At 36.8% G+C, this 15,566-nt stretch overlaps 1 protein-coding gene across 1 annotated transcript in view; it reads right to left on the bottom strand.

Moving 5' to 3' along the window:
* Positions 1–15,566, bottom strand: part of TEX9 (testis expressed 9) — a 68,026-nt gene that overhangs the window by 30,545 nt on the left and 21,915 nt on the right. Inside the window, exons 5-9 of the mRNA XM_025390056.1 lie at positions 14,554–14,602; positions 13,679–13,761; positions 11,633–11,808; positions 8,826–8,908; positions 8,238–8,411 (exon numbers count right to left, since the gene is read on the bottom strand). Of these exons, the coding sequence (XP_025245841.1) occupies positions 8,238–8,411; positions 8,826–8,908; positions 11,633–11,808; positions 13,679–13,761; positions 14,554–14,602 (565 nt within the window). The remainder of the gene's footprint in view (positions 1–8,237; positions 8,412–8,825; positions 8,909–11,632; positions 11,809–13,678; positions 13,762–14,553; positions 14,603–15,566) is intronic.

Genomic DNA, 15,566 nt, shown 5'->3' with positions numbered 1-15,566 from the left:
CAACACCACACCATGTTGAATAGGAGTGCTAAGAGAGGGCATCCTTGTCCTGCGCCAGGTTTCAAACGGAATGCTTCCAGTTTTTGCCCATTCTGTATGATATTGGCTGTGCATTTGTCATGAATAACTCTTATTATTTTGAGATGCATTCCATCAATACCTGGTTTATTGAGAATTTTTTGGAATGTAAGGCTGTTGAATTTTGTCAAAGGTCTTTTCTACATCTACTGAGATAATCATGTAGTTTTTGTCTTTGATTCTGTTTATGTGATGGATTATGTGTATTGATTTGCATATGTTGTACCAGCTTTGCCTCCCAGGGATGAAGCTGACTTGATCGTGATGGATAAGCTTTTTGATGTGCTGCTGCATTCAGTTTGCCAGTATTTTATTGAGGATTTTCACATAGATGTTCATCAGGGATATTGGTCTAAAATTATTTTATGTTGTGTCTCTGACAGGCTTTGATATCAGGATGATGCTGACCTCATAAAATGAGTTAGGGAGGATTCCCTCTTTTTCTGTTGATTGAAATAGTTTCAGAAGAAATGGTATCAGCTCCCTTTGTACCTCTGGTAGAATTTGGTTGTGAATCCATCTGGTCCTGAATTTTTTTTGGTTGGTAGGCTATTAATTATTTCCTCAATTTCAGAGCCTGTTATTGGTCTAATCAGAGATTCAACTTCCTCCTCGTTTAGTCTTGGGTGGGAGTATGTGTCCAGGAATTTATCCATTTCTTCTAGATTTTCTAGTTTATTTGCATAGAGGTGTTTATAGTATTATCTGATGGTAGTTTATATTTCTGTGAGATCCGTGGTGATATCCCTTTTATCACTTTTTATTTTGTCTATTTGATTCTTCTCTCTTTTCTTTATTAGTCTTGCTAGTGTTCTATCAATTTTGTTTTTAGACAAAATTCAAAAAGTCAGCTCCTGGATTCATTGATTTTTTTGAAGGGTTTTTCGTGTCTCTATCTCCTTCAATTCTGCTCTGATCTTAGGTTATTTCTTGCTTTCTGCTAGCTTTTGAATTTGTCTCCTCTTGCTTCTCTAGTTCTTTCAATTGTGATGTTAGGGTGTCGATTTTAGATCTTTCCTGCTTTCTCTTGTGGGCATTTAGTGCTATAAATTTCCCTAAACACACTGCTTTACATGTGCCCCAGAGAGTCTGGTATGTTGTATCTTTGTTCTCATTGGTTTCAAAGAACAACTTTATTTCTGCCTTCATTTCATTATTTACCCAGTAGTCATTCAGAAGCAGGTTGTTCAGTTTCCATGTAGTTGTGTGGTTTTAAGTTAGTTTCTTAAACCTGAGTTCTAATTTGATTGCACTGTGGTCTGAGAGACAGTTTGGTGTGATTTCTGTTCTTTTACATTTGCTAAGGAGTGCTTTATTTACAATTTGTGGTCAATTTTAGAATAAGTGTGATGTGGTGCTGAGAAGAATGTATATTCTGTTGATTTGGGGTGGAGAGTTCTGTAGATGTCTATTAGGTCTGCTTGGTGCAGAGCTGAGTTCAAGTCCTGGATATCCTTGTTAACCTGTCTTGTTGATCTTTCTAATATTGACAGTGGGGTGTAAAAGTCTCCCATTATTATTGTGTGGCAGTCTAAGTCTCTTTGTAGGTCTCTAAGGACTTGCTTTATGAATCTGGTTGCTTCTGTATTGGGTGCATATATATTTAGGATAGTTAGGTCTTCTTGTTGAATTGATCCCTTTACCATTATGTAATGGCCTTCTTTGTCTCTTTTGATCTTTGTTGGTTTAAAATCTGTATATCAGAGACTAGGATTGCAACCCCTGCTGTTTTTGGCTTTCAGTTTGCTTGGTAGGTCTTCCTCCATCCCTTTATTTTGAGCCTGTGTGTGTCTCTGCACATGAGTTGGGTCTCCTGAATAAACCACACTGAAGGATCTTGACTCTTTATCCAATTTGCCAGTCTGTGTCTTTTAATTGGGGCATTCACCCATTTACATCTAAGGTTAATATTGTTATGTGTGAATTTGATCCTGTCATGAGGTTAGCTGGTTATATTAATTGATGCAGTTTCTTCATTGCATCGATGATCTTTACCATTTGGCGTGTTTTGCAGTGGCTGGTATTGGTTGTTTCTTTCCATGTTTAGTGCTTCCTTCAGGAGTTCTTGTAAGGCAGGCCTGGTGGTGACAAAATCTCTCAGCATTTGCTTGTCTGTAAATGATTTTATTTCTCCTTCACTTACGAAGCTTAGTTTGGCTGGGCATGAAATTCTGGGTTGAATATTCTTTTAAGAATGTTGAATATTGGTCCCCACTCTCTTCTGGTTTGTAGGGTTTTTGCCGTGAGATCCACTGTTAGTCTGATGGGCTTCCCTTTGTGGGTAACCCGACCTTTCTCTCTAGCTGCCCTTAACATTTTTTCCTTCATTTCAAACTTGGTGAACCTGACAGGTATGTATCTTGGTGTTGCACTTCTTGAGGAATATCTTTGTGGTGCTCTGTGTATTTCCTGAATTTGAATGTTGTCCTGTCTTGCTAGGTTGGGGAAGTTCTCCTGGGAAATATCCTGAAAAGTGTTTCCCGACTTGGTTCCATTCTCCCCATCACTTTCAGGTATACCAATCAACCGCAGATTTGGTCTTTCCACATAGTCCCGTATTTCCTGAAGGCTTTGTTCATTTCTTTTTACTCTTTTGTCTCTAAACTTCTCTTCTCACTTTATTTCATTAATTTGATCTTCAATCCCTGATACCCTTTCTTTCAATTGATTTAATCGGCTATTGAAGCTTCCGCATGCATCACAAAGTTCTCGTGCCATGGTTTTCAGCTCCATCAGGTCATTTAAGGTCTTCTCTACATTTTTTATTCTAGTTAGCCATTTGTCTAACCTTTTTTCAAGGTTTTTATTTTCCTTGCGATGGGTTTGAAAATGCTCCTTTAGCTCGGAGTTTGTTATTACCAACCTTCTGAAGCCTACTTCTGTTAACTCATCAAAGTCATTCTCCATGCAGCTTTGTTCTGTTGCTGGCAAGGAGCTGCAATTCTTCGGAGAAGAGGCACTCTGGTTTTTAGAATTTTCAGCTTTTCTGCTCTGGTTTCTCCCCATCTTTGTGATTTTATCTACCTTTGGTGTTTGATGTTGGTGACCTACAGATGGGGTTTTGGTGTAGATGTCCTTTTTGTTGATGTTGATCCTATTCTTTTCTGTTTGTTAGTTTTCCTTCTAACAGGTCCCTCAGCTACAGGTCTATTGGAGTTTGCTGGAGATCCACTCCAGACCCTGTTTGCCTGGGTATCACCAGTGGAGGCTACAGAACAGCAAATATTGCAGAACAGCAGTTATTGCTGGCTGATGCTTCCTCCGGAAGCTTCATCCCAGAAGGGCACCCGCCTACATGAGGTGTCCGTCGGCCCCTACTGGGAGGTGTCTCACAGGCTACTTTGGGGTCAGGGACCCACTTGAGGAGGCAGTCTGTCCATTCTCAAAGCTCAAATGCCGTGCTGGGACAACCACTGCTCTCTTCAGAGCTGTCAGACAGGGACATCTAAGTCTGCAGAAGTTGTCTCCTGCCTTTTGTTCAGCTATGCCCTGCCCACAGAGGTGCAGTCTATAGGGACAGTATGCCTTGCTGAGCTGCGGTTGTCTCTGCCCAGTTCAAGCTTCCTGGCCACTTTGTTTACCTACTCAAGCCTCAGCAATGGCGGACGCCCCACCACCAGCCAGGCTGCCGCCTCGCAGTTCGATCTCAGACTGCTATACTAGCAGTGAGCAAGGCTCCGTGGGCATGTGACCCGCCAAGCCAGGCACAGGAGAGAATCTCCTTGTCTGCCGGTTGCTAAGACCTTGGGAAAAGTGCAGTATTTGGGCAGAAGTGTCCTGTTTTTCCAGGTACAGTCAGTCACAACTTCCCTTGGCTAGGGAAGGGAAATCCCCCAACCCCTTGCACTTCCTGGGTGAAGCAACACCCGCTCTGCTTTGGCTCGCCCTCCATGGGCTGCACCCACTGTCCAACCAGTCCCAACGAGATGAACCAGGTACCTCAGTTGGAAATGCAGAAATCACCTGTCTTCTGCATCAATCATGCTGGGAGCTGCAAACCAGAGCTATTCCTATTTGGCCATCTTGGAATGGCATTTTTTTGTATCTTTAGTAGACACAGGGTTTCACCGTGTTAGCCAGGATGGTCTCAATCTCCTGACCTCCTGATCTGCCTGCCTTGGCCTCCCAAAGTGCTGGGATAACAGGCATGAGCCACCATGCCTGGCCACTCAGTTTCCCTTTCTATAAAATGCATTTTATCTGGCATATGGCACTCAAAAAATCATCCCCATACAAAGGGAAAAAAATTATCCCTCTACAAAGGGAAAAGTATAATCAATGTCACCCTCTGGGAACATTAACCTACTGACAAAGTACAGGATACAATGGATAAGAAATGGAAAATGGACACAAAATGGGAATTGAAAAGAAGCGATGAATGAAAAACATTTGGAAGAAAAATTGCACAGGATTGGAGATGATGGCCAAGAACATGAAAAGAATCAAAAATATAACCAGTGTTTCAAGATTATGTGAGACTAGAACAGTGATGTGACCAGAACTTGGGTGCATAATGGTAAATGGTAAAGTCATGACAAATTAAAACATGGATGTTCCCCCAGACACTACAGCTTTTTCCCTTTACACCCATTATATATATTTCTTAGACCAATAGAAATAGAATACAGCATACTTATGTAATTACAAAATTTCTAGTAGCCACTTTAACAGGTGAAACAGAAACTGGTAAAATTAATTTTAGTAATGTATTTCACTTAACCTCATATATTCAAATATTATTTCAACATATAACCAATACAAAAAATATTAAGAGATTTTTATATATTTTACATTCTTCATTCTGTTTTACATGAATTTTTCAAAATCTGATTTTTACTTTACAGTTACAGCACATCACAATTTAGCCACAAATGTAAGTGGCTACCATATTGGAAACACAAGTTTAGACTATTAAATACTATAATTAAGTTTTATTACTGGATGACTGGGGAAAGAAACTGAAGTATATTCATTCAGTGTTTACACTACTCAGCAATAAAAAGAAATGGACTATAATAGGGATAAATACTGCATGTTGTATTAGTCCGTTTTCATGCTGCTGATAAAGACATACCCAAGACTGTACAATTTACAAAAGAAAGAGATTTATTGCACTCACAGTTTCACGTGTCTGGGGAGACCTCACAATGATGGCAGAAGGTAAAGGCACGTCTCACATGGTGGCAGACGAGAGAGCTTGTGCAGGGAAACTCCCATTTTTAAAACCATCAGATCTCCTGAGACTTATTCACTATCATGAGAACAGCACAGGAAAGACCTGCCCCCATGATTCAATTACCTCCCACCGGGTCCTTCCTGCAACACGTGGGAATTCAAGATTAAATTTGGGTGGGGACACAGCCAAACCATATTCTACCCCAGGACCCTCCCAAATCTCATGTCCTCACATTTCAAAACCAATCATGCCTCCTAGGCCTCCGGGCCTGTGATGGGAGGGGCTGCTGTGAAGATCTCTGACATGCCTTGGGGGACATTTTCCCCATTGTCTTGGGGATTAACATTCATCTCCTCATGACTTATGCAAATTTCTGCAGCTGGCTTGAATTTCTCCTCAGAAAATGGGATTTTCTTTTCCACTGCATTGTCAGGCTGCAATTTTCCAAACTTTTGTGCTGTTTCCCTTTTAAAACTGAAGCCTTTAACAACACCAAGTCACCTCTTGAGTGCTTTGCTGCTTAGAAATTTCTTCCACCAGACACCCTAAATCATCTCTCAATTTCAAAGTCCCACAGATCTCTAGGAAAGGGGCAAAATGCTACCAGTCTCTCTACTAAAACGTAACAAGAGTCGCCTTTGCTTTAGTTCCCAACAAGTTCCTCATCTCCATCTGAGACCACCACAGCCTAGATTTCATTGTCCATATCATTATCAGTACATTGGTCAAAGCCACTCAACAAGTCCCTAGGGAGTTCCAAACTTTCCCACATTTTCCTGTATTCTTCTGAGCCCTCCAAACTTTTCCAACCTCTGCCTCTTACCCAGTTGCAAGGTCACTTCAACATTTGCATCAGCGCCCAACTCTACTGGTACCAATATACTGTATTAGTTCATTTTCATGCTGCTGATAAAGACATACCTAAGACTGGGCAATCTACAAAAGAAAGAGGTTTATTGGACTCACAGTTCCACATGGCTGAGGAGGCCTCACAATCATGTTGGAAGGTGAAAGGCATGTCTCACATGGCAGCAGACAAGAGAAGAGAATTTGTGCTGGGAAACTCCCCCTTTTAAAACCATCAGATCTCCTGAGACTTTTTCGTCATCACAAGAACAGCACAGGCAAGACTTGCCCCCACGATTCAATTACCTCCCACTGGCTTCCTCCCACAACACGTGGGAATTCAAGATGAAATTTGGGTGGGGACACAGTCAAACCATATCAAATCTTTTATGCTAACTGAAAAAAAAAACAATCAGATTCAAAAGGCTATATCCTATGTGATTCTATTTATGTGACATTTGGGAAAAGGCCAAAATTTAAAAAGCAAACACGTCAGTGGTTGCCTGGGGCTGGGATTAGGGAAGGCCTTGAGTAAATTCACAGGGAATTTGGGGGGTCTGATGGAACTGTTCTATGTCTCAATTATAGTGATACTTACATTACTGCATACATTTGTCAAAACTCATAGAATTGTACACTAAAAAGTGTGAATTTACTGCATACAAATTATATCTAAGTGAATTTGATATTAAAACTTATTACAAGATAATGCTAATTATACAAGACCAAAATGTTTAAAAAGCAGGGTTTTTAAATATGACCATACAAAAGAAAAATATAAGGGTATTAATAAAGGGGGCACATTTTCTTACTAAATCTCACGATGTGCTATATTACATAATTCTTATCACATTTTACAAAGCAATCGCAAACAGTATATTTTTACTTTCACAATGGTACACTAATATAAAATGTTTTAAGCTAGGATAGTTTATTTAAAATACATTCTCCCCTTAAATATGACAACAAAAGCATAGGCAATCAAATAAATGTTAGATAAACTGGACTTCATCAAAATTTAAAACTTTTGTGCCTCAAAGAGTACCATAAAGTGAAAGACAACCCACTGTATGGGAAAACTATTTGCAAATCATACATCTGATAAGGGACTTGTATCTAAACATATAACTTAAAAGTTCTTATTATTAATTTTTAAAAATCCAATTTAAAAAATGGGCAAAGATCTTAAGGACATTTCTCCAAAGAAAATAGACAAATGCCATTAAGCACATGAAAAGATGTTCAGCATCATTAGTTATTAGGGAAATGCAAATCAAAACCACAATGAGGTAACTCTTTTACCCTTGCAGTATGGCTATAATCAAAAAGATAATCTAGTAGATGTTGGTGAGGATGTGTAGAAATTAGGACCTTCATGCACTACTGGTAGGAATGTAAAATGGTACAGGCAGTTTGGAAAACAGCAATTCCTCAAAAGGTCAACACAAGATTTCCATATGACCCAGCATTTCCATTCCTGGCTATATAACCAAGAGAAATGAAAACATATGTGCACACAAAAACTTATACATGCATATTCAAAGTATTTAAAATTGCCAGACAGTAGAAACAACCCAAATAACCCAAAGCTACCAACTGATAAACAGGTAAATTACATGTGTTATATACAACAGAATATTACTTGCCAATAAAAAGAAATAAAGTACTGATAGGTGCTGCAACATGGATGAACCTTGAAAACATCTTAAGTAAAAGTCAGTCACAAAGACCACATATTATATGATTCCATGTATATGAAATTTCCAGAACAGACAAATTTATTGAGACATAAAATAGATTAGTGGTTGCCTAGGGCCATAATGGATTGAGGGGAGCAGGGTCAGGGTGGGGTGGCTAAAGGGTATGAAGTGTTCTTTAGGGATTATGAAAATGGTTGTGGTGATAGTTGCACAATTCTATGAATACACCAAAAGCCACTGAATTGTATACTTTAAAAGGGTGAATTACATTACATCTCAATACAGTTGTTAAAAAATATTCTATGGCAGGGGAAAGAGTTTTCAGTAAATACTAATAAAATAACTCAAATGTCAAAATGGCATCTATACAAATGTGTAACCTTAATAATTTTATTGTATTTTTGGCATTAAGTTAGGAAAAATACTAAAATAATTACCCGTTCTACTAAAGACAACTGCTGCTGTACTCCATCACACTTTTTGTTTGCTTCTTCGAAAAGAGTCTTATATTTTTCTACTTGAGACTGCTGCATATTAATTGTTCGCTGCTGTCTCATAAAATCTTCTTCAAATTTTTTTACTTGAGACTTTAAATTCTGAATTTCATCCTCCTATAGTTATGAAATTATAGATTATGTGAAAAAATATGTAAGATTTGTTATCAAAACAAAGCAGAAAAAAAGAAGTTTCATATGTTCTTTGACATTTATACACATTTCATGAAAAACAAATTACAGTCTATTTTTACCTTCAAAAAATGGAAGTCAAATGTTTTATTTGCATTTAATAGCTTACACTACACTTGTAAGACTAATATAGAGAATACTAATTATAACAAAAATGTAAGATATTTCAGCTCTGTGAAAATTCAACATATCAGAATAAAGTTCAGTACTTAGATACAATTTTTGATTTCAAAATTTAACTATGATTTATATCTAAATAAAGTTATTCAAAATGTAATGGAAATTGCTCCTAAAATGTCTTTGAATATTGCAGCCTTTTAAGAGGTTTTTAAAGCTTACCTTTTTATTGCATTCACATACAACATTATCCAATTCCTCCTGCATAACACGGAGTTTGGCCTTTAGAAATCTGATCTGTGCTTCTGTGAATTTAAATAATTATATTTACTGTCTTTTGTTGAATCTAAGATGACATCAATTGTAAGACAGGCCATTACTTTATAAAGAAGAAAATACTCAAGACGGGGAGTCAAATAGGAGATACCTCTTAGGGGGCACTATAGGTACTAAACAGTCCTAATGAAAAGGTCAATAACGAATAAATCCAGTCAACAGAAAGAAATCACAGGTAGTATTCACATAAGTTTGCAGACTAAATTCACACTCACCAGGGTGGTCCAAACTACATCAGAGAATTTAAAGTGTTCTCAGGTCAATAATGTCCCTGAGTGTTTGGTAGAAACAAACATAAATCTTCTCTAGCAAAACTCAGCTTCTATCTAGTCATTGTGATTACAAAATGCCACTGACTGTAATGCAGATGCCAATTTCTGAGCAGTTAAAATGTAGTATATGTGTCTTTGAAGCAAAGAAATACACTAATACCTTAGTGTCTAAGCTTTCTCCCACAAACCTTCAAGATCTATCTTTGGTATTTTACTGCCAGCAAAAGTTCATTATTCAATAATATCAGCAGTAAATCTTTGAAGTTTGTAGGCCCATAAAGTAAATAAAGTGAAAACTGAATTAAGAACTCACTCATAAGTCATTCAGTCATTTGTTCAAAATGGCATAGTAGGAATATTATAAAACAATCATGAAATTTATCTTGAGGAAACACTTGGAACTGCTCTGAGAAGTCATTAGGACAAATCCACTAAGCCATACACATGTGATGTGCACAGCATAAAACATCTCCATACACACTTCTGGCTTTTTTAAGTGCCCTCAGTGTTATCATTGAGCTGATGAATTATGGGTTGGCTCTAACTCTACCTAGGTCTCTTTGGCCTCAACTCTCCTACCATGTAACTCCAGGTGAGCAGGGAATAGAGGGAAATGACAAATTAAAAAGTGTGAAGTTGACAGTAGTTGGCCTCTGAGGGAAAGAAGGAAGAAAAAATAGGAAAGCATGACTTTTCCCATTTCTTTTTCTCCCTAACTCTAACCTTAGTAACTCTACCTCAACTCTAACCCAAGGAGCAGAGTGCTCCCATATCTGGAGGCCCACAGTACTAAACTCTGCTCCCCACTCGACCCTAGCTTTAATCTTACAAAGTAATCTGTGCTCCCAAACTATTTCTTGATCTTTTTCTCCCACACATAACCAAACCATTCCAAGCAATCACCTGAAATAAGAGAAAATTCTCCCAAAGAAGAAGACACCTAGACCATTGATACTAAAAAGGGAACACAGGGAGGCAGTTCTAACAGGGCCATGGGACCTGGGACCATGTTCCTCTGCCGAGGAACAATCAACACCTGGGTATCACATCCTCAAAAGCATCTTAGAGAGACCTAAAGGCAACTTACTGCTCCACTTACATTTCCTTACCATAACTAGCCCTAGAAAGCTTGATTCGGTCAGTAAATATAGTAAGTGCAGAAGAAAATTGCTCCCTACTTATGACTAGTATATAACACAATAATTATTACATATATAAATTATGATTTCTCACAGAATCAAATAATTTTAAAGATAAACTGATATGGTTTGGATCTGTGTCCCCACCCAAATCTCATGTTGAATTGTAATCCCGTGTTGGAGGTGGGGCCTGGTAGGAGGTGAATGGATCATGGGGGTGATTTCTCATAAATGGTTTAGTATCATTCCTTTTGGTACTGTCCTCATAATAGTGACTTCTCATGAAATCTGGTTGTTTAAAAACATGTAGCACCTCCCGCCTCTATCTCTTATTCGTGATCCCACCGTGTGACGTGTCTCACTCCCTGTTTGCCTTCCACCATGATTGGAAGTTTCCTGTGGCCTCCCCAGAAGCAGAAACTGCTCTGCTTCCTGTACAGCCTGCAGTACCATGAGCCAATTAAACCTTTTCTTTATAAATTACACAGTCTTAGGTATTTCTTTATAGCAGTGCAGGAACAGACTAATACATAAACTTTATGATCATCTAATACAAACTGCTAAATTTTCAAATGAATAAACTGCTATTACAGAGGGGCTAAGTGGCTTGCCTGTAGTCACAATTAATTGTATTATAGTTCGGCAGTAACTAGTTCATATATACTCAATTGTCTTACTTTTTTGCTTCAATAGCATAGGAGGCTCCTCATAAATTTAGTAATGTTTTTAGTTGATTGAAATTTAGTATTATTCTAGTGATACGCAAAGAATGAGTTAATAAGAAAAATTATATACATTAGAAAATTCATTTATTTTACCTGATGCAATGTCAATTCATTTGTCCTTTTGCATGTGTTGATTTAACATGCAATAAATAAAATATAGTAACAGTAAATGAAAAAATTCAGAAAAACTTTTTAAATATTGTAACAATAAGCGATGGGTATTTTAACTTAAGTTGAAATGTATTCAATCAAACCAGTAAATACAGTCTTTTTTACTTTTACTTTTTATAATGGAAAATATGAAACATAAAAGTAGGCAAGTTCAATGAACCCCATTTACCCACTGCCTATCTTTAACAATGACTGACTCATGGCCAGTTTTATTTCATCTATAATCCCATTCATTCCTCCCTCCACCACATCCTACTAGATTATACTGAAACAAACCAAGACATCACAATACATTTTTTTTTTAATGTAAGAAATAGTTCCCCAAGACTTCCTCTTCTAAGTAACTGTGCTATAAAGATAAAAATAAGAAACAAAAGAAAATCTACCTGTTCCAATGTCATTACTAACACCAGAAAAAATATCATCTGTATATTCAGGTAAGCCTTCTTCCTCCAGTTGCCCTTCAATTTTGCTAATTGTTTTTGCAAGGGAAAAGTCTGAGAAATCCTCTGGAATGGCAACATCGTCGGCAGTTTGGACATCAGAGTATTTCAATTTAACACTAAAAAATAAAAATTAAATACATATGTCTGTATATACGTATATGTGAACAAAATAGAAAGGTAGAAAGGATATATGCCTTTTACCCAAATAAGCAGATCAAGATTATTATAAATTTAAATTTATGATGAAATCTGTAATTGATATTAAGGTTTATATTACAAGAGACTACTATTACACATTTGAAATTTATGATGAAATCTACATATGATACTTTCAAGGACTATATTACAAGAGACTTAGCAGATTTTTGGTCTTTATGAATCACATGACCACAGAGCTAGAGAAGGCTTTATGAGGCCAGATGGTCTAGACTTTGCCTCCATATAAGGGAATACCAAAACTAAGAGTACTGCACTTGGCCTCCTAGGTCAAATCCAGCCTGTGGCTTTGAAATTTACATGCCTCTGGAGAAAAACTGTACAAACTGACATCACCCTGGCCATAATTCTGCAAACAGCAAAGAAAAATACCTCTTGAGAAAAAATTACAGAGTGAAGAGCTAATAGCTCAAACAACATTTTTTTCCACCCAAAGAAACACATTCTTACCATGATCAATATTAACCAAAAAGTTGGATTTGATTTTTTTTTAATGAAATGGAGAAGACCGACAAAATAAAACTCATTTCTAAAGGCACTGAGGAATGGGCCAGGCCTAATTCATTGACACATCAACAAATTTATGGTTCTGAAAGGCAAATTCACTTTTAAAACATAAGCAAATGCTTCAGAATTCTTTTCTTTTCATTTTAATTTTTTGTGGGTACACAGTAGGTGTACATATTTATGAGATGTTTTGATACAGGAATGCAATGTGAAATGAGCACATTATGAAGAAGGGGGTATCCATCCCCTCAAGCATTTATTGTTTGAATTACAAACAATCTAAATACACTCTTTAAGTTATTTTAAAAATACAATTAAGTTATAATTGGCTATGGTCACCCTATTGTGCTATCAAATAGTAGGTCTTGGTCTTCGGAATTCTATTTGAAAAATCAACTTTAAAAAAAAAAATGTGAAGTCTGAAAAGGTAACCCTTTCCAGTTATGTATGCATGTATGTGGCCTGTAAGTTCTTTTCTTCAATCTATTGTATAGTTATTTTCTGTTCCTTATCACTTTACTCTATTTTTTCCATCCCTTTTATTTAAAAAAAACAAAAACAAAAAAGTTATTTAAACAATTAAAAGACACAAAAATGAACAAAGATTTTTCCAAAATTACAATGCAGTGATCAGTTTGGGTAAGTAATAGACATCTAAATGTAATAACTGACTGAAGATGGTTGGTGCAACTCAATCCTCCACCTTTTCTAGAAAGCATCCTATCCTAGGGAGCATCTTGGGTCCCTTTTTATGCCTATAAAACTAAGAACTGTCTTGAATTCTTTCTCACCAAAAACAATAAAATGTAAATTATAATTATATTATAGTCCTATTCAGAGCATGGCAAATAATTCTGTAGCTCAATAGACAAAATAATGTATGCACTTTGTCAAATACTCAAAAACTAGACTATTGAGCCTATTTGAGAGAACTAGGCAGCGATCAAAAAACAAAACAAAACAAAACAAACCTCAGTTGCAGTCACAGTTCTAAGAGAATAAATCACTAGAAATAACATTTATAAAAATTTTAGATTTAGAATTTTTCTTGAGAACAATATAAAGTATTTGTTAACTGCTGCAAAACATTTCTGAGTAGAAAATGTTCTAAATTACTGAATATGGATAAGATATATGCAGGGTAACTTAATGTTTAGGGTATAAAAAGATCTGGAAAAACAAACAGAGCTTAAAAATTAAGAATGATGGTATTGTGAATTATAAAACTAAAAAAAAAGAAATACTTTGAAAACTATACTATACCTTGAATTTGTTTTCCTTCCTTTATTTGCAGAGTGTAATTTGTTTTGAACCTTGTTTACAGGATCAATGTTTTTGGTCTTTGGCTACATTAAAAGAATTGAAAGTATTGATTAATTAGAGTCTAATCATTTGCCAAAGAAAGCAATTCTGTAACACATAGAATTGCTATTTTGCTACACAGAAAAACTGCTATTTTGATGGAATTACCAAAAATGTCTTTTCAAGAATATCACAACTGTATAGCTGGAAAAGACCTAGATAATACCAAAACCAAGAAATTCAAGGATAAGGAAAATGAGTCCTAAAGATTCAATGGTATTCAGCTAGCCAGTGGACTGTCGTGAATAAATCTGGACATTCTGACTCACAGAATTTAGTTCTCCTCAGGAACCAATTATTCCCCAGGCAGGCCTTCCGTGGCCTTCAGGTATACAGTTCCCTTGGCTTAGGTCTCCATGGATGGGAAACATAGATCCCAGTATGTTCTACACCTAGAAGAGTGATCTCTACACTATAAATATTTAAATGAACGAACAAACTTTTCAAATCACCTTCTTTGCATATGAGTATCATTCTTTTTCAGGTCTTCGCTCTACTAGATGTAAGCTTCAGAAAAAAAAAATAAGCCTCAGTTTACAAAGTCATTTCACCTAGAATTTTTTCCACTGTACCTCCAAATTATTCAGTGAAATTATGAGACAACAAAGGATTCCATTTATTATATGAGTGACATTTCATAAATGCATCCCTCTGACTATCAAGGTTTATATTGTATCTGTTGAGTCATACCCCTTCTCTGCTTTGTCTAAGAAAAGTCTAAAAAAACCTAAGTTCTACAGAATATAATTGTATTCAGAGAAAGTTTAATTTCATACCTTAGTTTCTGAATGAAGATGAACTATCCCTTCAGATGGTAATACACCTCTACAGACCAAAAATAAACATTATACATTAATAATAGATGACATTGAGCTGAGACAATGATATTCAACAATTGTATTTGAAAGGGAAACTATTCAACTATCAAATAATCTTTGCTATAATTGTAGTTATCCACATGTTAATTTTTTCTGAATGAGTACCATAAACAAGAAAAATGCTTTGGTTAAATAATTCACCTTTAAGAAGATACACTATAATGCCAATATTCTAGTAGGAAACTAGCAAAAATTTTAATGAATGGAAATCATCAAGAGTAATTGTGGGCTATCCACAGCAATTACCCATTTTACAAACGATTCACCACAGGGCTTTTTATTATGAGCCCACTCAATGGTATCATTCTTTTAATCCACTTAAAACACTTGGTCAGTGCCTGTTTTCCTCATTATACTGTGAACTCTATGAGGGCAGAAATCATGTCTGCCTTGTTCAATATTCTATGCCTAGTCAATTTAAAAGCTTATATGCCAGGTACTACTGGCTTAAGTATTTGTTGAGTGCATGAATAAACACATCTAAAATGCAATTTATTTTTATACACAAGGTTTTCAAAATATATTTGTAGTTTAAAACAAGGAGTGTTGGCCGGGCGCAGTGGCTCACACCTGTAATCCCAGCACTTTGGGAGGCCAAGGCGGGCGGATCACAAGGTCAGGAGATCGAGACCATCCTGGCTAACACAGTGAAACCCCGTCTCTACTAAAAACACAAAAAATCAGCCAGGCGTGGTGGCGGGCACCTGTAGTCCCAGCTACTTGGGAGGCTGAGGAAGGAGAATGGCATGAACCCAGGAGGTGGAGCTTTCAGTGAGCCGAGATTGCGCCACTGCACTCCAGAGCGAAACTCCGTCTCAAACGACAACAACAAAAAAACAAGGAGTGTTTATGGAAGTCTGCAAACTATGGCCCACAGGCTGAATCCACCCACTCATTCACTTATGTCTGAT

The sequence above is a fragment of the Theropithecus gelada genome, chromosome 7a (assembly GCF_003255815.1).
Source record: "Theropithecus gelada isolate Dixy chromosome 7a, Tgel_1.0, whole genome shotgun sequence".
Taxonomy (NCBI): domain Eukaryota; kingdom Metazoa; phylum Chordata; class Mammalia; order Primates; family Cercopithecidae; genus Theropithecus; species Theropithecus gelada.
This window is presented reverse-complemented; position numbering and strand designations above follow the sequence as displayed.